At 43.1% G+C, this 22978-nt stretch overlaps 1 protein-coding gene across 5 annotated transcripts in view; it reads right to left on the bottom strand.

The window, feature by feature from the left end:
* The window catches only part of LOC125698623 (contactin-4), a 304595-nt gene that overhangs the window by 64851 nt on the left and 216766 nt on the right, over positions 1-22978 (bottom strand). For all 5 annotated transcript variants that reach the window (XM_048957196.1, XM_048957198.1, XM_048957194.1 and 2 more), the window contains 2 exons: positions 17645-17740; positions 800-1003 (listed from right to left, as the gene is read on the bottom strand). In XM_048957196.1, coding sequence (XP_048813153.1) covers positions 800-1003; positions 17645-17740 — 300 coding nt within the window. The remainder of the gene's footprint in view (positions 1-799; positions 1004-17644; positions 17741-22978) is intronic.

Below are 22978 nucleotides of genomic sequence, written 5' to 3'. Positions count from 1 at the left end.
TGCTGCCACTTAAACCACTGCGTCTGTAGAGGTGTGCTGTAAGGGGAGCGGATCTGAGGCACAGAAGAGCAGCTGTCCTCACCCTGCCCAGCACTACAGGGGCACTGCTCATCACCCCGACCCATCCAACACCCCACCGTGGGACCTCTCTTATCACAGATGAACGGCCGCAGCTGGCAGCAGCACATCCCTGTCCTACAAAGGAGGAATCTTTGTGAAATACCACTTAGTGACAACGGATCTTCTTCTAAAAGAAGTTTCTAATAATACATTTCTATTTCTGGAATGAATGTCCTAAATGCTAGCCTTTAAACAGACGCTTCAAATTAACATGCAAATTTATTTTTCTTATCTCCTTAGAAATGACTATGATACAAATCAATTGCCTGTATAAATTTAGAAATCCTCTTTTGGTTTCTTTTCATTTTATTTTATTTTTTTAGCATTATTCCACAAACCACTAAAAATAGCGTGGATTCTGCTGGGAAATACAGCCTGAACTAACAGTTACCGAAACAACAAAGTGCTTTTGTACTCTTTTGGGCTGCATAAAATGAACAAAACTACCGTATAGCCAAACTCTAAAATCCGTTTTACGAAAGTTCTTCCAACGATAGAAATAGCAACCTTGGCCACAGCATCACAAAACCCACCAGTGTGAAGGAGGCTGAACCAATAGCTAAACCACGGGTCTCACAAAGCTCTGTGAGGGAGAAAATCCTTCTATTCTAACATGGAAATATTTAAGGCCATTCCTTAAATCTTGCATGACAGCCAAAGAAACCCAAACAAGTCCTACCGTCGTTCCTGAGGATGAGCGGGGTGGGAGGGCCCAGGACCCGGCTGTTGGTCACCGTGTTGGTCACCACACACGTGTAGTTGCCCACGTCTGAAGCTTCCACCTTTGCGATGTACAGATTCCCCGTCTCCTGCGAGACGAAGCGGCGGTTGTCCTGGTGCACGAACGATGGGTACTCATTGAAGATCCAGGCGTAGGTGAGCTCTGGAAGCACAGGGACCATCAGTGCTGGTGACAACCAAGCCATGGCTAATGAGGGGCTCCAGCCCAAAACTCAACTAGAGCCCCGAAAATGATTTGCACCCTGCTCCCCTCGGTTAGGGAATCACAGCCCATGAAATGACCAAATAGCAAACATTTTACAAGTTCTCATCGTTTATGGACAGAAATTTCCCAATGTGACACCTGGAACACCTCTCCTACAAGGGAAGGTTGAGGGAACCGGGATTGTTTCGCTTGGAGAAGAAAAGGCTCTGAGGAGACCTCATTGCAGCCTTCCAGTACTTGAAGGGAGTGTATCCACAAGGGTGGGCAGTGATAGGACAAGGGGGAATGGTTTTAAACTGAGACAGGAGAGGTTTAGGTTGGATATTAGGAGGAAGTTTTCCACCCAGAGGGTGGTGAAGCACCAGAACAGGCTGCCCAAGGAGGCTGTGGATGCCCCATCCCTGCAGGCACTCAAGGCCAGGCTGGATGTGGCTCTGGGCAGCCTGGGCTGCTGGTTGGCAACCTGCACATAGCAAGGGGTTGGGACTGGATGAGCATTGTGGGCCTTTGCAACCCAGGCCATTCTATGACTCTATGACACTTCTGAGACTGCATGTAGACCTCAGTTCTCTTGAAGTGTTCTTTAGAGTTCTTCCAATCAAGAGTACAATGTATTTTATAGCAATTCCACTTCTGCCACAAACATTTCAGCCTTCCTGTCTTGTGCCTTTTTTTCTGCTTTCTTAGTTGTTTTTTTGTTTTTTTTTTTCTTTTTTCATTTAAAGAGAGTTTGGAGGAGGATCTGCCAAGCTGTGATATCACACTCTATACATTTCATTCATCTGGAATTCCAGAATCAGCAAAAAATTCCAAACACCAAATTAAGCAGCTGTAATCTTCCATGTGTCTAATTAGAAAACATTGCATTTTGTAAGGCATCCTTAGAAGTTATTTGGCCGTAAGAACTAACAGAGAGACACGCTGCAAGTGGTTGCATTTTATAAGTGAGGTTAATGCAATATAACCCTATTACATTTGCCTAAGACTAATATGCAAACCCACTGGAAATGCTTGAAGAACTCAAGCGAGTGCAAGATTGTTGTAGCTTTCTAAGGCAACAGTAATTACACTAAAAAGCACATTCTTAGTTTAATACTCTAATGAGTCATAACTGTAATTGACCTCCACCATTAGGTATTTTGGAAAATACATTCTGCCCTCACGTTCCACTGTTTACACACACGAGGGGTTGAATGCAGCTTGTGGGCTTTTATTTATTTATTTTTAACAACAGGATTATAAAGTGCCTACTTAGACTTTTAGGAAGTTATGATAATTCTGTTTATGTAGGAATATCTAATCATCGTATTTACACATGTGCATCTAATTATAAGTAACGTCATGCTGATGCCAAGAGGATACTCAGGTGCCTACAAGGTAGCACTTCTCAGTTGGCTTATTATTTTCTGCAGGTAATTTATTATCTCTTTTCTTTCCCTTTTTTTTTTTTTTTTTAATTTACTTTTGGTGAAGAATTATCTTGTTATCTCAGAAGCACCCAGTAATAGCAAATAAACACCCCTGCTGTGGAGCACACAGAGGCATTTAAAGTTCAGCAAACATCCACATTGCAGGCATCCACTAAAGACCCCCAAACTTTGTAACTTTGTTGAATGAAATGGTGAATCAATCACACGTTCTTCATAAAAACACAAGATGGGGAGGTTTTCCTGGAGCAGCAATCCCTGTCCTACCCTGCCCTTCCTCAGGACGTTCCATGCTCCCATCACAGACAACCAAGAAGCACCAAGGTTTTTGGCTCCTGCTTTTCCAGTGGAAGTTGGTTTTACTTTAATTGCTTAGAACCCATTAATTTCCAATTTAAATATTTTTATTACTAGGCCATATCCATGTGCTTCTGGGCTAAAGACACCTTTACCTGAAGTAGTTCTTGCCTCTTTGCTGGTGAAAGCAATGAAGAGCCCATCTGCCCTCATTCTCAAGACAGTCATTTCATTCTTAAGAAAGCTGTAATAGCTTTTCCTAGGCTCTGCTCTAGAATCACAGAACCACCAGTGCTCCAGAAGAGCTCTACAGTCAATCCAGTCCAGCCATCCACCTACCACCAATATCACCCCACTAAACCACATCCCTCTGTACCACGTTTAATGCTTCTTGAACACCTCCAGGGACTGTGACTCCATCACTCCCTGGGCAGCCCATTCCAGCACCGTTCTTTTGGAGAAGAAACTTCTCATAATATCCAACCTGAACTTCCCCTGGCACATCTTGAGGCCATTCCCTCTAGTCCTATCCTTAGTCACGTGGGAGAACAGGCTGACCTCCACCTCACCAGAGGTTAGACTCAAGACTGTAGTTACAACTCAAGACCTTAGTTACAAGTCTGGAGTACATGCACCATCTGAGAAACTTGAGAGGCTGGAAACCCTGGTAGGAAAGGCACAGGAGAGAAGAAAGCAGATGTGAAGCTGTGCAGGAGTAAGAAGGTCAGAGCACCACAATGGAAATGAACATGGATTCTTCCAACAACCAAAGGCACTAAAGGGAAACTATTTCTATAGAGTGTGAACTCTCAAAACCTCTCCAGAAGGCATCTTCAGGTAATATTGGTTTCGCTACATAAAACTAAGGAACTCCAAATCCAAATGCTGGACATAATAAAGATCCGATGTCACAATTCCTCCCTTCCTTTCATTAAAATAAACCACTGCACAAAGATGCAACCACCTGGGTTACTCAGCCTTACATCCTTGGAGCAGTCCATTATTGCTACAGGATAGCTAAAACAACTGGATAATTGTCTTGCTAAAATAACAAGGGACTGATGGAGTATAAAGCACAGGAGACAAGGCAGACTGGAGTCTCTGTAAGTGCATTTGCTTGTGTGGCAACATGTAAATAAATACTGTATCAAACTCACTTTGATTTCCTTAGAGATCCTAGTGCAATATTTATGGCTTTTCAAACTTGACGGATTTCTTTTGATAAGGTTTCAGATACTAATTGCTCTGGAAGTGATAGACAGTTCACATCCCATAGGCAATTTGTAAGATCTGTGTAAACAGACACTTAAAATACTGCCTGAGATAGCTCCTGGTGGCTGTGGGTGATGGAAACGTTTACCAAGTTACAGACAAGCACTCTTTCAGCACAAAGAACAGATGGTAACAAGCAATTCATGGTTCTAATTACACATTACACTCTATATACTCTATATATTTCAGGAACTTATTACAAACTTCTGCTTTTTAATTGAAAGACTGTTCCATCAGTAGGACCAAGGAATGACGGGGTCACTGTCCACGGAGGTGCTCAAGAAACGTTCAGATGTTAGACTAAGAGACATGGTCTAGTGGGGAAACATTGGCTGTAAAAAGGCCTCTGTAGCTATCGTGGGCAAAGCTATTAGAACATGAAGATTACAGTTACCATGAAGCTGAATGGGAGAATGAAATGTTGAAATTAATATTTGGGAAAAAAAGAAAAGGAATAACTTATCATTTTTAATAAGAACAGTGTGGCACAATACACTATTAGTTTTTATAGGCTTTACAGAAAGTTACAGAGATAAATCCTGTCATTAACAGCTCCTGTAATTTATATATTATCACCTACTATGTCACTCTCAAGTCAGACAGGCGGGAACTATTATTCAATGTGAAACAAAAGCTCAGCAGCAATTGCTGTAAAGCGTAAAAATTATGCTTTGTTTCACAATGCAAGAAACAGATGTGAAATTAAGAAAATGAAGAATCCCTTCCCTGCATAACAGTCCCAAGCAACCCAAGACATAGCAGTAGCAATACAGCCTATTAGTGCATCATTTTGAGATATTTCTAAATGAAAGGTGAGGATCGTCCTGCTGTGCTATCCTTGAGGACAACTGAGCTCCAGGTGTGGTGAACACACTCTGAGTTAGGTCTGCACTCTTCCTGGTCTTGCCCCATAAGCCAAGCATGGCAGTTAAGCATCTGGGATCTGTGCTCTGGGGTTGTGCTCCGAGCAGGGCTGGAGTGGGAACTGCATCTGCCTACAGTGACAGCATATAAACCTCACAGCAGAGTGGTTTTTGGAGGATAATTTACAGCTTTTCTTCTGCTTTTGCTCCAATTGCTTCCATGTCTTGGTGTTTAAATTTCTCTCAAGTGGTACTAACAGACTGCTTTGATAGTGACAGCGAATTCAGGCGATGATAAAGCGCAACTGATCACCTGACAAATGTCCTGTGACTTCATTTGGTGTTCTCACCTTACTATATTTTACTGACTGCTCGTAGGGGACATTCCTAACTTCAAATGTCACTGGGATTTGATTGCTTGATCAAACTCCTTAGCCCCCTGAATAACATAAAGAGCTGACCAGGAGGCTTAATGTGCTATAGCTGTTTGCACGAGCATGCAGTGTGAAAGACAAGACAAAGGACTGTCAGGGAAAGATGAACTCGTGGCATTACTTACCACACACTTGGCCCTACCCAACCCCCAATGCTCCTTTCCACCCATACCTGTTTGTCAGTGTCACACCTGGAGTTTTTGACAGTTTTTCTCCTTCGTGGTTTTATTATAATAATAGAGCTGCATGAATTATGCATTGTACACATTTCTTTTGTGATCTTGTAGCCCGTTTCATTGCCCTGCCAGCACTCGGGATCAATTTTTTTTTATCTTCTCTTCTTAAATAATTGCTGCATAATTTAAAGGAATCAACCTGGGTGCAAACACTGCTCGACAGCTCTCCCCTCAGCTCCGTGCTCCGGGGCAGCCAGGTAGCAGCGCTGCTTCTGGGACACAACTGCACATTTTAATAAAAGGAGTCATGAATAATGGACAAGATTAATCTAAAGTTAATAAGATATTTTTGGCTAAACAGTCATCTGTACTAAAACTGACAATGCCGCTGCTCGAAAGTCAACCAGTGGCAAACGAAGATATGAACTATCCTTACAGGTAGGACAATAAACCCTTAATATGAGTGAATCAATGTCCAGAATTCAGCTTAGAGAAGTACAAAAGCACCACTGGTCAATTAGGGCCAATGATGATATGGCCTCTGACAAAGAAAGCACAATTATCTGCCACGGAGTATTTACCTACATTGTTTAAGGAACAGCTATAACGTTTCTGAGACCCATCCTCATTCCCAGCAGCTTTATAGAAAGTAAAAAGCTTTCATGAGGCACATTAGGAAGCATCTGAAGGATAAGCAAGAGGATGCTTTGCTATTTAGAGGTTTTACCTGAAACTGTGTTATAAGCAGCTACAGGAAAGGATGCTGCCATACAACAACACACTCCTGGAAACCAATCAGACACAAATCCAGTCAGATCCACGAGGATGTAAAGCAGTAAGGGAAGGGGGTTAATGAGATGGGAACTGTTATGAAGACATGAAATCAAAGAAGGAGGTAGGCAGACTGAGAGGTCATCTCTCCATCCTGAGGTTCGATAACTCACAACTATAACATCTCTGTGAGTTTTCAAAGCTTTTCTTCAAACCCTCCAATACTGATGCTGCAACTTCCCCACAAGGTCTAGCAGGGAATAATGCCCCAGAAGAGAATGGGGTGATGCTGCAGGTTGCACTGCTGTCATCTCCACACCAAGCAAGCAATCCCTCTCCACTTTGAGGCAGTAACTCCTGCAAACTTAACTGTGCCCCTGTGTATGTTGGCACTGGTTTACGGTAGCAGGAAAGCTGGATATACTGCAGACACGCATCAAAACGCATGTGGTGAGCACAATTTCTAATGCCCATTAACAGAGCTTGCCATCCTCTTAGTCACAAACAATGCAAATACACAAATTGATGTCACTCACATTAATGAATCAGAAGCATGAATGAGGAAAATGCACCAACTGGCCAAGCTTTGGGGCAGACAGCCATCTGCAACGTGGTCAGGGCTGTGCTTGCTTCCTGGCCCAGTGACTCCATGCCCGCCCAGCACATGGAGCTCCAGGTGAGAGTAATAAAAAAGGTGAGAGGTCCTCATTACCTGAAACCCGATCAATAATCACCTGCATCTGCTGCATCTCCATTTGTCAGTATCTAAAATAGTTAAATATTTGATGGCTGCACATAATTGACCTGGCTTATCTCTCGTTAACAGCCTCCAGCCCCAGTCGATGGCTGGCTACACCGCCTGCATGGCACTGTAAACATTAATGAGTACTGCACCATGCCTTTTGGGACTGTGACAAATTTCTAACCTGAAATTCCCCCGGGAGAGAAATCAGCAGCAGCCTTTATCTATGACTGAATGGAAAATGTTGCTGAGAGTGTCATTTCACTGTATTTACTACAGCTAAATAAACATACCTATTTCAAAAGGCCTTATGGGCAGCAGGCACCATCCCACACCTACAGCAATCTGGCATAAAGGCTGACAGGTTTTGTCTTGACAAACCTGATAAACTGTCTTACAGGAATGTACAGCTTAGCCTGGTCCTGCCAGAGCAAAAGAAATCCCCAAACAAACCTCAGATTGCAATTATTCCAAGAGTTATTCTATTTTTGGGGAACCTTGTGCATTTCACAACCACCAGAGAACTGTGCCCAAGTTTCACACCTACAAGTTGCACGCTTGGTCTCATTTAACCCCAGATGATTTGACGTTTCTTCCACCAGGCTTTATGATGCTCACTCTGTTTTTAAGCTGATCTCAATGAAGAAATGTAGGTTAAAAGAAACCCACAATAATAATAGCTCGATACATTCTACAGAGTGGCATCAGCATCCCCACGAAGGAACACAAAGGAACCAACAAAGCACCTCTGTGATAGACACAGTCAGCAGCAAAGGGAAAGGAGGGAGAGCCAAAATAAAAGACATGGGGGGCCCGACTGAAGCTATTAGTTACTTATGGGCAAATGTCAAATGAAAAAAAGGTATGCTGTAAGCTGAGCATGTACATAAATGACACACTGCATGTTAATTCTGCACTACATTTCTGAGCTGCGAGATTCAATCATTGCTTGTATTTCCCCAGCTTGTTCTACACAGAGCGCTGCAGATATCACCTTAAGGAATGACTCGCAGATTTAATCCATCAGTTTGTTTTCTGTTTAAAGCCAGGGAGAGTTAGCCTAAAAATCTTCCTTTTTTTTGTGCACTTGCTTCAGTAAAGCTAAAGGTCCCTGGGCTTATTTTAAAACATATTTCAATGTGACCCAGTTAATCCTCTAATACCAGCCTTCAGTACCTTTGATCAGCCTCTTACTGTAGCTATAAGAGATTAGATCAAACCTTTCAAAAAACAAAGTTGGATGTGGAGCATTTGGTAACTGCAGTGAATTAATATCACAATCAGCTCCAAGGTTGAAATATTTGGCCAAGCAATGAGGGTGAGCAGTGCGTCCTTTAGGGCAGATCACTGCACAGATATCTCCATACACAATGCCACACCACTCCTCCACACGACATAGGAAAAAAACCCTACAAATTCGATAGGCAGTGTTTTGACATACACCAGTTAAAAGCAACATCCAGTTGCACACTGAGCCGTATGCATCAGATAGCAGAAAATGCTCAAACCAATCACCTGACGTATTTTTTAGCAACAAAACAACACCTCAGCAGGAAGGAGCGCAGGACTTTTGCACGGAGCAATAGTTGCACTCAGAGATCCGGAAACTCAAAGCTGACTGCAGAATTAGAGATGCGGAGCTGATGTTGAGGGCGTGCTTTCTGTTATGAGCATCCCAAGGGAGCTGAGAGCAGATCAGACCCTGGCTGACCCTGTGAGTGTGTTGCCAGTGGCCATTTACAGTGGGGTGAGGGGGGGTAAGGGTTGTGGCAAAATGGTTAGAAGAGCCTGGGAGCTGTCCTCACATCCCTAATTTATTTTGCATGGAGATCACAAGATGTTAAGACTTTGGATAAATGCCTATTGACTGAGCTCTGTCAGATGACAGATTTCAGTCTTCAGGCAGCCTCTGTCTATGCTACCTTCTCCAATACCACTTCAATCTTCATTTAGAAGCAAAGGCAATATAACAGGGGAATGCACCACGTGACTAGCTTGCAGATCATCTCTTTTTAAACATGTCATGGGCTGCCACTGATAAACGAAAAATCCATTAATGTCATGATCCTTATTATTTCCAAGGTCCATACTGGAAAAATGAGCCTGCTCTCTACAGGAGTTACAAGCACCGTCCATCCCACCTCACTGCCCACCCTGGGACAGTCCAGCTGGGGCACAAACACCCAGCACACCGTAAGAGGGCAAAAACATAAGGAAATCTGCTGTCTCACTTAAAACTGTATCGCAAAGTTACAGAGTCAGAACCTTCCCAGCCAGGAAGTGAAGCAGCTCTGCTGACACCAAAGGTGAATAAATGATGTACGGCAGATGAAAACTGGGGTCTGAATGCCTGTGTGAAACTCTGTCCTCAACTGTGACCTATTTTGCAACTCCTGCTCACAAAACCCAGTTCTGCTGAAGCAGGGCAGATCGCAGGCCAGGCACAGGCGCTGCTCACACAGACAGGTTCCTAGAGAAGCACAAATCCAAAATGTGCTTGGCATTTGTTACTGGAAATACGTCTGATTTCATAAGTTACTCAATTAAAACAACACCTATACGTTCACTGTGCCATCAGAAATGTGCTTTTATGTAAGCAGAAAACAAGAATAGTGAGCGAGTTACAAAAGCACATTTCCCTCATCCAAATTTGGGAATAATTTATCCTGCTCTCTTACCACTAAATATGTTGATAAACCTGTACACATGCTGAATCAGCAGTTTTAGAGAAAGGATCATGTCAGATTAATTTTAGTTTCATCCATTTCTATCCCCTAAGAAGCTTCTCTTACTCTTAATAATTTAAACGCTGACCGTGGTGTAATGTAAAAAATAAATGATGGGAGATGCACTCTGAATGGAAGCTACATCTCTCAATCACTTCTTATTTAAATGACTTTCATATGCCTGCATCTAAGTTTAATGAAACTTCTTTTCCTGAACTGCAATAACCCTCAGCACGTGGAGCCCTGCACAAAGCATGCTGCTCTCCTGCAGCTCCACGCTCACTGCCATGCTGCTGCAAGAGAGGAGAGCATCAGATAATGCTGCACTGTCCAGAAGTGCTGCCAGGCTGCTGAGAGCCAGCACAGCTTACAGCAGGGTTGTTCCTCTTCAGTGGCTGGGGGGATCCTGCCTCTGAGGTGCACATTGATGCTGCTCACAACAGGTGGCTGTGGGGACATCGTTTTCTGATCACTTGGAGGCTTTAGAGCACAACAGCATACTTGCTTTTAAGTGCTGGCATTTATTTGCACATGCACATCTAACTGCTGCATGGGGCTATGTGGCTGGGGGTCACTATTAATCAATTTCTCCTCTTAGGAGAGGCAGGTATTTTTAGTGCTGCACTATTTCCCTCAAAGCGTATTTGATGGTACCTTACATATATGAAACAACATGGACCAGGTGTCACTTTAAGGTCCAAGATATGCACCAGTTATGCCAAACAACCTTGAAAAAGATTGAAAAGCTTTTTTTGTGTGTGATTTGTGATTGCCTGGCATTCTTTTCCACTGCCAGCATATCTGCAATCCTCACTCTCCAGCACCTAGATCTTGCCTCAGTTTTGCTTTTTACTCCTGTTCCAAGAAAGACACTTGTGGGCTGAGCCTCAGCCTGTGGAAAACGCAATCCTACTTCAGCCTTGCTCCACCACCACTGCTGGGTGGTATCAAACAAGCCAGGACCTCCACTGGTCTGTACTAATGCAAAATACTTCTATCCTTTCTTCTGCAGCCACAAGGGCTTTGGCTTCAACCTTTGTAGCAACCCACGAAGATTGCTTGGTGACCTCGTGGCATTTTGAGAAAGAGTTAAAGCAGTGAATCAACACTTGCCACCAGCTTTGCAGATTTTTTGCTTGGTTTCCTGGAGAAATTGAACTTTTATAACCACATTGCCTGTGAGATGCTCCTCTCTAAATTAACTTCTCGCTAATTGGAACCAAATTCAACCAAGCAGAAAAGGTTTATAAAGACATTAAGATAGGAATGAAAGAAAAGAAACTGCTAATGCCTCAAGAAGGAAGAAGCGGGGTAGTATGGCAGTCTGCTTGGCAAAAGGCAAGAGAACAGCTCTGGGCTTTTAGAAGAAGTGCAAGAAGTGCAAGAAGTACATCTTTACAAACCTCTGAGCATACTGCACTGAAAGGAACTGCAGGGAAGCAAAGGTTGAATATTTTGGTTAGTGTAGTGAAGTGGGATGGGGACATAAAACACTCCAGGTCACCTGGCATGCAAGAAACAGGGCAGGAGAAGCAATGGCATTCCAACAAACAGAAAAAAAGCAATGGTACTTGTCTGATCCAAATTTTTCATTCCTCTAAGAATATCACCTTAATGGGAATGTGTCTTAAGAGAAGGATCCAGCACTGAGAAGCTGATTTAACACTTAAGGAATGCGTGCTTAAATCCACAGCATCCAGCAGTTGTCATTGGCATCGATGCTGCACAGCAGGCAGAGCAGGCCAGCACAGCTTGGATGGAACTGAAGCTGAAATCATCAGCTGCAGTCAGGCAGACATGAGACAGAAACATCCTTGGCCTCTCTGGCTGTCAGTGATTTAGAGATACCTTTTTTTCCTCATTCCATTGTTTTTTCAAGGCTGACTGTTTAAATACTTGTCAAAGTTTTTATGCCAGCTTTGCTTAATGTTGACTCGAAGGGCAGCAATGGAGAATATGACCAACAACTCTAACCTGCTCAAGGGGAAGGCTCCCATACACTGCTCTAGTGATGGCATGGAAATGGCTGAAAATCCTATCAGCCATACTTACAGCCCAAACATCTCCACTGTTTCCAGCCATCGAAGTGCCCATCATTGCTCAAAAAAGAAAAAGAAAACGATAAAAGTAGAGAAAATATGACCAGAGGAGAAGCCAGGCATGAGTCATTTTTTTCTGCAGAGCACAGAAGTGGTCTCAGCACCACTGTAATCAGTAAAGTGCTTTCTGAAAACATGCCTGGTGTCTACACTTCACTACCTACCATTCAGCATGAAAGGCTGAGATTGAGATGAAATCAGAATTGCCATCTCTTCTGTCAAATGCTAAAATTTCGTTAGTTCTACTCGATTAAGCTGTGCAACAGAACTAAAAGTTCTCTCAGCTATCAGGGGAAAAAAGGCAGGAGAGAGCAGGAAAAACCTGAACACATCCATTACATGAAAAGATGTGAAAATAACTCTCTGTCAACATTTCGGCTCACAGACAGGGACTACACGGGTGTATTTCCAACAGCAGTAATGGCATTTGAACAACTGAACCTTAATAAATGCCCTCCTCTTTGGGGAGATGGACATCCAGAAGCACATCTTGAAAACGGGCGCTGCAAAGAGATTGACAACTGTTCCTCTGGCTTTTCTTTTTGTGTAATAATAAGTACAAATACCTTCAAAACTAAGCAGTTCTGTCCAGGGCTTTTCTACAGAAACAAATGATGGCACAGAAGGACCTGGAGCACCATCTTCAGCGGCCATAGGCACTTGGGCAGGGGGAAAGGACATCCTATACAAAGGTCAGCAAGTTTATAGTGCACATTCAAGCACTAGAAGCATATCTAAGCCACCCAAAGAAGCCATCAGACAGTCTATTTTTTTTCCCATAGATTACTGAGATAAAATGAGTGAGGAAAAAAGCAATAGGTGTGGTGGTACAGGCTATGAAAAGAGAGCTCAGAATGCACCATGCCTCTGCAGAATGCAAAGAACACAATGCTTAAATAGCTGAGTAATCCAGAGACACTTTTCCACGTACATTCATCATTTCCCACCACACTTGGAAATTCAAAATCCTTTATTCTATGGGATTTTCTCACCAGGGCAGGAAGGCAGATGTCATGAGAGTATCGTGTATACAGATCTTCCATAAAGATAAGAAAATCTAGGGAAGGGGGGGGGGGGGGGGAAGTGAAGAAATGCCCCAAGCCAAATTCATTCATCTCCCCACAGACAGGGACAGGACGGGTTTCAGGGCTGGATTTACAAGCTTGGTCTTCTGCATGTTTATGGATGTGCCACCAATGGCCACATGAAACTTGCACACCTTCCTATGACTTTTGCTTTAGCATCCAGCCTCACGATGAAAGGACCTCCAAGGATGACAGAAGGTAGCTGAAAACTGTAGGTAAAACGTTAATGAACCCTGTCCTGAACACCAAATGAATCCGACTAAAGTTCCCACACCCTGTAACAGAAACAGCTATTTGGCATAAAAAATGTTTTGATCATTTATATTTTGGAGATCAACAGCACAGTGACCTCCAGATAATCCCTGGGCTCATTCCCTACAGACTTGTGCTCAGAGCCCTGAGAAACGCAAGAGAGGACTTGCTTTACTTTGTGCTGTATGGATATTTTTTGGGCTGGGAAGGGCTGAGGGTGCTCTTTTTTTTTTCCCTCTTATCTTCCCAACAAACGTATCTTGCCAAGCTTGATTAACAGTGTCATAAAAAACCCAAACCAAAATCCAAACAAAGTAAAAATGTTTTCACCAACAGCTTTAAAAGTAAACAGTCCATTTGACATTTCAAAATGCTTCACTGTTTCTAAATATACCTAAATGTAATAAAAAAGGCTTAATATGGAATGAAACACTCTGGACAAACCCAACTTATTTTTTGTGTACTTGTTTTCATTTTAGCTAGCAAGGCCCCCAGATCAATTATTCATGCAGCTCTTGGGAAGAGAGGCAGCAGGGAGTATTGATCTAGAAGAGGTTTGAGAACATAAAGCAATACAGCATCGTTTTTATGGCACCCAAATCACACGGCTCATCCTGAGGAATGCTGAGATACCATACCCAGGGCTCACTGGAACAGTCATGAAAACTTCCTGATGTTCCCTACATTTCCAAAACTCTCACTGCGTGTGATTTAAGCACTTAATAAGCTCTGTCAGGTAGAAGTGCCTAGCGAATGCTGCTGTAGTGTGCAGCAGCTGCCATTGGGATCCTGGTGTGGTTGTAGGCTCATAAGGGCTGGAAAAGTTTTGTGACGTTTCAGGGGAAGTCATCCTTAGTTGTAACAGAGCTCATTTCCAGAAGAAACCATGCAGGTGAGAGTATTCCTGCAGCCCTTCCACAAATGTCTATATTCCTACTCAAACCCTGGGTTAAATTCTGTGCTTTATCACGTATAATCTCTGGATCACATACACAATGAACGCTCACTGAAGCCAAATTGGAATTGCACAAATACGTTCAGGACTTCAGGACTTCAATCATCTTTTCTTGTCTACAGCTTGACTGCTTACACTTCTCCCATTGCCCATCATGCTGTTATATCTGCACCTCATGCCACATTCCCACAACAATATTTACTCTTACATTATGTTTCCATGGAGGTTCACAGACTGGCTGACACAGGACCATCGTTAAGTTCTGATTAAAAAAGCAGTGGAAAGAACGAGGGAGAATCCTACATGCTCCAGATAATTATTTCAGACAAATGCTCACAACACAGGCAGGCATTTTTCTACTATTTCTTACACTTTAGTGCAAGAGAACAAGTAGAGAAGGGGAGAAAAGTAATTAAAAACTTAAAGCAAACAAGATGCCATCAATACAGCAGGATGGGCTTTAGGGGCTCAGGCTCCAAAAGGAGAAATTACGACCGAAGCAAATGTTTGATTTGCATTTGTTCTTTTTCAGCTCAGCAACTTCCTGAGCTACAGATAAACATTTATTTTCCCGATTTCCAGCACTCAGCAAGCACTTCATCATAGGAGGCACTTACATCATGATGCTGCTTAACACAATGGAACACCAGGATGCACCGACCTGATGAAACAGCGGCTCCCTGCTGGAAATGCACTGCAATGCACAACTCATTTTGTCTTAAAGGAGCAAGGAGGAAAGCAGCCTGGATTCATATGTTGAACCTTCAAGCTGTATTACAACAAAAACTGGGGCAATTCATGGAGATGCCCATGCTGCCTTCACTAGCCCTACGTGCTCCACTTTATGATGGTGGAAATATCTGTTAACTACCTGGACTTGCTTTCAAGATGAATTCCTAGTAACACCTGAGTAATGAGAAGCTTTATATTTGGCATCATTATGAAGAAAAAAACCTCTCAACAACTAATGTATGTAGGCCAACACATAACTCCACTTTCAAATGCCAGCTCTTTAAAAATGGATATTTCCAAGCAGTGAATTACAGCCCAAAGGATGAAGGCCTGAAAGCAGACAGATGTTTGAATTTCAGTACAGCTTAAGACCAAGATGACCAACGACACAAGAGAGGACAAAGAATGATTTCCTTTTAACAGATTTCTATTACTGAAATTGCACAGATAAGGGCAGCCCTGTGCACTGCCACCTGGGTCACCCCAAAACTGAGGGAAAACTGCAGCTGATCCCCCACACAACTGGGAATTTCTCCTATCAGGAGGGAATTGTTGCACCTGCACCTCCGGCACCCAGAGGGATAACCTACACCCCATGCTTAGCAACAGGCCAGCTCTTGGTTTCTCATTCTTTTCAGGCTTCTTTCATTCTCCTGAATGCCCTCAATCAAAGCAACAGCCATCTTCCAGCTGAATTGTTCTGTCTGCTCTTTTATTTTATTTTATTTTTTTATATGAAATTTTAAATGCAGAATAGAAGTTACAGTAAAAAAAACTTTTTTAAAGCCATAACGTAGAATTTTTCCCCAGACAGTCCTATGCTTCTATGCTGGTCGTGAATGTCCCCAGGCACCTTTGGAAGGATGATGAAGTTAGCTTTGCTGTCATAATCGAATTCCAAAATAAGTAATTGCGTTTCCTCCACCTTAATTGCCACTCACACTTTCAACTCGATGCATTTCTCCTCACTTCTAACCTGACTGCTGCACCACAATGTTGAATCATTGCAAAGTTACACTCAGAGGCAGCACGGGGAGGCACGGGCAGGAGCTGATCTCTGCAGCTTTGCTCTGCAAACACTGCCTCAGAGCTCTGGGATGGGAGCTGCCAACAGAACACTGCGATTTTCCGATACGCAGTTCATTCCCAGCAACATCTGATATTCTCTTATGAAGCTCCATCTGCCCAGAGCTGGAACAGGAGATAGCTGTGGTAATTGTGCAGTAACTCCTAGAGACCAAATAGTTTCTATTACGCTGGGAGACATAAGGAGAGCGACGCACATGATTGAAAAGCATTAACGTTGCAGTTGTGACTTCTAAAACTCATCGTTATTTCCAACCTTGGGAGGAAGGAAAAGAAAATGAAATTATTTCCAGAGAGAAGATTAATTCCTGCAGAACAAGGGTCTCACTCTCAATTACCTGGAACTATTTTGACTTTCCACAAAACACTTTCCATGCAAACCAGAAAACCACCATGGGTGTACAGCAGCCCAGCTTGGTTACAACACTGCAATAGTATCAATTTAGACTAATTGTGGATCTGGCTTGATACAATTAAGATAATTTACTAGCTGTAATAGAGCAGACGGTAGAATGTGGCCATGTAGGAAGACATCTCTCATCCAAACGACAGAAGGAAATAACTGCCCTTCAGTTTCCTGTCTTTCTGGGCACCAGAAACATGTTCACCTCCTGTCACCTCTCTGTCACCCTAAGATGCTGTTGGGCAATTCTCATCCAGTTGGTGAGCAAGCTTTCAAAGGACAGGCAGATGTCAAAGCATGAATGGAAATTCCTTGAAGAGGGATGCAGAAACATGAAATATGATGACTGAAAGATGACCAGATGCCAACGATGCATCAAAATGCCTCCCAACACAATAGCAGGCTGCAACGGCTGCTTGTTGAGTGCTGGTTGGTGGTCACAGGCCACACATACCAGTGAGAAAATGCTGTCTTCCTTTGGGTCATGAGTGCAAAATTCTCATAAACCTCATAAACACTGATGTGTGTGCTCCCAGCAAAGAATGGCATCTGACAGACACCACGTGTTCTCATTTTAGGGTATGCACATGCAGCAGCTATTGCAGTCTCTTGGTGTTAACATTTAGAAGGTACACAAAGAACATAATACAGCCCTTAAAACCCTATGGCAATTCAGAGTAAAAGGTTGCAAATATATAATTTCCTGTCATGGTATTTCCTCCTCTCCTATACCACTCTGCTTTGCCTCTTCCTCCTATAAAAACAGTAGGAAGAGCATGTACTGTCTTTCCAGAAATAAATCCTGTGAGGCCTGGAAAATTACTGAGCATTCAGGAGAAAAAAAACACAGGCAACAAGTGTCTCAGAAATTAAAATAATACTGAGAAGATCACACACAGAAGTAGCTCTGTCAACAATCTCCAGCCTATTTTTCAGAAGATACACATAGGTCACATATTAAAAGGCTGTGGCAGTTCCACAAGGTCTCGGCCATGTCTTTTCCATATGCACATACTGCTCTGGTTTGCCTCGGCTTGCCTCCTATGCACATACCTGGATACAGTGCAGCTAAGACCTTCCTCTGCGCTCATACCCAACTAGGGATCTCCCAGTTTCTTTGCACAACACAACTAAGAACCAACCCTTTAGGCAGGCACCACCACAGAGCTGTTCTCTGAACCTTCTGAAGCGTATCCCGAGAATGAAAACCTTTCACATTGCCACTGTACCCTCAAAGCAAGAGAAGCAGTTGCCTTACCTCCGGAGTGCGGCGGTGGTCCGCACAGCAGCACCATGCCCTGGCCCTGGCGGACGGACACTGTGCTTCTTACTCTGGTCTTGAAGTTCTCGAGATCTGCCAAGAGAAATAACTCAATTAAAGGAATTGCTTTTTCTAATGGGAAGGACAGAAGGTTTATTAGGATTCTGCTGCATGACAAGGAAACAAAGTGAGCATCAGCTTGCATGAGAGGTTTGTGGAACTGGGTGGGCTACAGAGCAGCAGCAGCCTGCTGCTGAAGTAGCAAAAGGATTACAAAATGTTCCCAAGGCTGTAAGATGGGAAGGGGACGAAGTGTCGATTTACTCAGGGCAGAAGAAATGCCTGGAGAAAACTCCAGCAACCCATAACGCTGCTGGAAAGTTCTTACACATTTAAGAAGAATTACTGCCTTAACCCAGTTCTCTTTCCCCTCAGGAAACTTGTTACTCATGCCCTTGCAACCCATGTGCAGAAACCCTTCCTTTCCCACAAGGAAGTCTCTCATTAATAACTATGTTAGCCACACGGTGCTTTAATTAAATTCCATTCCTCCTTCCACCTCTCTCCCTTTGCTCTCCTCCAGGGGCCACAGGCTGCAGAAAAGCAGCTCCCTCTTGCCTTGCTCACTGAATTCAAGAGACTTGCTAGGAGGTGATGCTGCACAAGCTCAGCACCAGGCTCTGAGCAGCACCATCGGATGCTGCAGGAGCACAACGTGCTGAGTCGCTTCAGCAGCCTTTAAACAGTCCTTTGCATTTCAATTTCCATTTCTTCAGCTCTCGGTGTGGCTGAGCCATGCTTTGGTGATTGCAAACCTGTTGTCAGTGCAGCTGGGAACCAGAGGAAACACGGGCGATAAATATTTAACAGCAAGAATTAGCAGGAACATCATTCAAATGTTAAAAGGGCAAAAAATTAAACCTTGATTTTTATCCCCTGTTGAAAACGGGTTTTGGAAGCACTACTGTGCATACATAAGAAAAGAAATCTTGAGAAATCACTGCCTCATTTCAGACAGATGAGCATGCAGGTCGTCACCTTGGAGCAGTCTGAGCTGGAGCTGAGGATGTCCCTGTGGTACCCACTGAAACCACAGCCCCTCCTGTCATCCTGAGAGCAGATCTTCACTCTCACCATAATAAATTAATAGTGAAAATAAATACAAACCAGACTTGTGAGAGCTGGGTAATCAGGCAGAGCAGTGGTTTCTGCTATGCTGGGAGCCCTGCTCATGGACACATCCTGCTGGAGTCAAATTAAGGACAACATACAGGAAAAGGGAACCGCATTGGAAACAACAAGCAGGAATTTTCTCATAGTGCTAGCAGGCATCAGGAGATCTCCAGCACAGGTCTGGCATACATTATGCTCTAAGCTTCGTTGTTTCACTCCAGCTTCATTCATCCACTCCAGTTTTAAAATTTGCATTTCAGTTGATAAATATTGTGTGACTTTAAAAAGACGCTGCATGCATAAAAAAACCTTACAATTATTTGTGAAAACAGAGACAGTCTGAACTAAACAGTTACTGACCTGCCTGCCTTCTGCTCCAACTCACAGACAGAACCAAACTAAGATCATGGTGCTATTTGCATCAGTCAGCTCTGCTGGAAAATCAAACAACTTTGTGGGCACGGTGGGATGGGTTGGTTGGTGGTTGGACTGGAAGATCTTAGAGGTCTTTTCCAACTGCAATGATTCTGTGATTCTAAGATTTTTTTAACTTGGGGAAAATGGGTGCACACAAAAGGTTCAACAATTGGGCTTGAGTTCAGAATCGATCCAAATTTAATCTGGGTGCCAATTTAGCAGCAAGTTTGCATGTGTTTGCTCAAACTCCAAGTAGAGAGAGATGGACGCAGAGGTCCTCACAAGGACTCAAGGTCACATGTAGTAACAATAAAGTCATTTCCAATGTAGTTAGATAGATATGGAGACAGATATGGGAGAAAACAGAAGAACAATTTCTAAGTCTTAAATAATATATAATATGAAAGATTATTTGTATGCAGTTTATATATGTCTTACACGTGTTAGACAGATTTGCCTCTGCCTTTGCACAATCCATTATGCCATATGCATATCCATCCACACACATATACACATACAGAACATTTCAAAGCTTGCACTGGATTCTGTTTTCAGTTCTGAATTCTACAACAGCCATACACAGGCCTGCTTTAGAAGGTAAGAAAGCTAGCATCAGCTCTCAGCCTGTGTGGTTAAGCCCACTTGAACAGCGCTCCAGGGAATGCTTCAGTTAATCACCAGGGAGGGAACAGGAGAAGCTTTCATCACCAATCATAAGGAACAGCCACCTTGGTGATCCAGCAACTCCTGATTACAGCAGCGTGGAGAGCAAGTGCGCGACTCAATTGTTTAAATGCAGACTATGTCCTCTGATTTTTTTCTGCGGGGAGGAAATAACCCAATTTGTTGACAAAACAGCCACATATTTACAACAGGAAAAGGAAGGGGTTGCTACCAAGAGCAATCTGCTTGGATGATCAACTAAGAAATGATGGAAGAATGGTCAAAATCAATGTGAGGCAGCAAACAAAGCAAAGCATTCATCGTTACCATTCCCAGTGCAAACTATTGAGTTTTTAAAGTCAGTTGTCAATTCTGGAAAGCCTCACACATGTACTTAAAAACGAGCTCTGAAAGAAATAGCAAGATTAAGGTAATTATAAAAAAGCTAATGCCTCATCAAACTGATTGGGCTGATGATTCTGATCCTTTCACACTTCAAATTTATTTGTGCAGTACCTAAATAGTAACATGAATTAGCAATAATAATACCACTGCGTCTTAAAGACGTTATTAATGAGAAGTTTCACTTAAACACCATCTTGCTACACAACCTTCCCTGAGAATTTAGGAGCTGCTTCCATATTGCTGAACGGCTGCAAAGCGTACAAATTAGTGATGAGCTGATTTGAGAGGTTCTTCTGCTCTCCCCTGCTGTGCCAAATGGGCAAAAATATTTTTTACAAGCTTCTGCTCGAATGGGTGCAAAATATTGCACTGAAATTTGGCACAGCTGAATTCCCCGTGCAGTGAGGTCAAACTGCTTGGTTGACAAAAGTGAAACTCGCTTGCTGGGTACAGCCCCAAGGGAAGCTTTCAGGGTGGAGTAGCACTCTAACACTTATTTTCCTGTTTCTGTTGTTTTCCCAAGAAAACACAGTTATCCAGTACCCTGACTGGAGGGGAGTGAGAAATTACCATCTCTACTTCTAACATCAAAAAATCAAAGGGATAGGAAAGCAGGAAAAAGAGTAACTCTTGCAGCTGAAGGAGGACACTCAATTCACTGCTTAAACACTTCAGTTCTGTGTGTGACCCCTTTATTCACTGCTGCATTCTGCCCTGCCTTGCTTTGCCCCCAAAACCCAAGAAGCCTGACTAGGATTTTTGTTCTTATATGCTATTAAAAATACAACAAACCCCTAAACCAACCACACAAACACACCACAAAAGCCCAGAAGACTTACTGGGACATCAAGCTCTCGGCACATTTGGAGGACTATGACACTTCCACGCTTCTCTAAACACCAGCTCTTTCCCATTGGAAAGTGCAGGTGAGCAGATGTCACCAACAGACCCAGGCAGTGCACAGGTTTGCTCCTGGGAGTTGGCAACACAGCGTGTAAGGACTCTGAAAATTTGAAGTATTTCAATACAGGGTATTACAAACTCCGTATCAGAAATAAGAAACATGGTCATTGTAAAACAGTGTGGTTGAATGCCAGATACAATGCACTGAGCATTAGTAAACAGAAGGGAGATGACGTGATGAAGCAAAACAATGCCTGGAAAAGATAAGTTGATTAAATTCTAGCACGCAGGCGTCTCTGTAACTTAATTAAAATTTTTAGGGTGGGAATTGCTTCAATTACAGTGATCTATCACAGCCTAGATCAAGAAAGAAAGGAGTCTTAATTTCAATAAAAAATATTTACACATGAAAACAAGTAAAACATGACCAGAATTGAGGGCTGCTAATATGGGTAGAAACTACTTCTGGTCAGAGCCAGGATCCCTGCATGTGCTTGGGTGAAAATCTGCTCATTCCACAACTCAGATGCTCGTGGCATGAGGCAGCATCTGACCACTAAGAAACAGCCCTTCTGTTTGCACGATCGATGCGTATCAGGTGTAGGCAGGATGTAAACCTACCCTAAGTGATCAAAGCAGCATGCAAACTCAGTACGTCTTTCCACTTAGTGAACTGCTTGGTGAGCCTTGGAATCAAAGTTTGTTCTTTTGAGAAAGTCTGTTCTGTGAGAGCAGTGAGGTGCTGGAACAGCTGTCCAGAGAGGCTGTGGATGCCCCGTCCATCCCTGGAGGTGTTCAAAGCCAGGTTGGATGGGGCCCTGGGCAGCCTGGGCTGGTATGAAATGGGGAGGGTTGGTGGCCCTGCATGTGGCAGGGGGTTGGAGATTCGTGATCCTTGAGGTCCCTTCCAACCCTGGCCATTCTGTAATTCTGTGATTCCTTTAAAGAAGGATTTCAGAAGGTACATCAAAGCCCCAGCAAGTCAGCAGGACCAGATTAGCTCTTTGCTCTGCAGGTTCTTGGACCATGACTAGCAGGGAGAAGACCCGTGGTTTTAGTATTTACAAACAATCTCACTTATAGCTCCACTGATCGTTCTATTTTTAAGTCATCTCCCCAAGCAGAGTATTTAGAGCATTTGTACTGCAGGCCCACTTCGCTCCCGTTCTTGACTACAACGTGGAAATAATTCAGCTGCTGAACTCAGCACGCCCTGGGAACAAGAGTGAAACAATGAGGCTTCCCTTAGGAGGCTGTGAGTCTCAGGTCATTGGTGATCTGACAGAGAGATCCCTATTTTTTCTGAAAGCTAAGCTCTGTTTAGCCTTTCTTTGTTAGCCAGAGGAGTGTTTCCATGGTTTTTCCTTCTTAGGCTACTTATTTATTTATTTAAAGTGTGGCATAACATTATCAGGATCCAAAATGCTTTCGTAATTATGCCAGCCCCGAAATTAAAGAGAGACCTCGCTCTGCAAGAGGGCTATCTAAAAACGACCACAGGAAAACAAAAATATTACGGAAAACTACATGAATGGTAAATGATTCAAATTGATTGTGACAGGTGTCTGCATGTCTTTCACAAAGCCAATTTATGTGACTGCATCCTGTAGAAAGAAGCACTGCCGTACATCTCTTTGAATGGCATACTGTCAAAAACTCATACGCCATTAGTGAACCCTTTGTCATTACATTTAAGATTTTTTCCTAATGATTAGAAAAACACTGTCAATGCTGTTTTTATCTATTACTCTTTATTCTTGCTGAACTGGG

Source organism: Lagopus muta, chromosome 11 (genome assembly GCF_023343835.1).
Source record: "Lagopus muta isolate bLagMut1 chromosome 11, bLagMut1 primary, whole genome shotgun sequence".
Lineage (NCBI taxonomy): Eukaryota > Metazoa > Chordata > Aves > Galliformes > Phasianidae > Lagopus > Lagopus muta.
The sequence above is the reverse complement of the archived record's forward strand: the minus strand, read 5'-3'. Positions and strand labels throughout refer to the sequence as shown.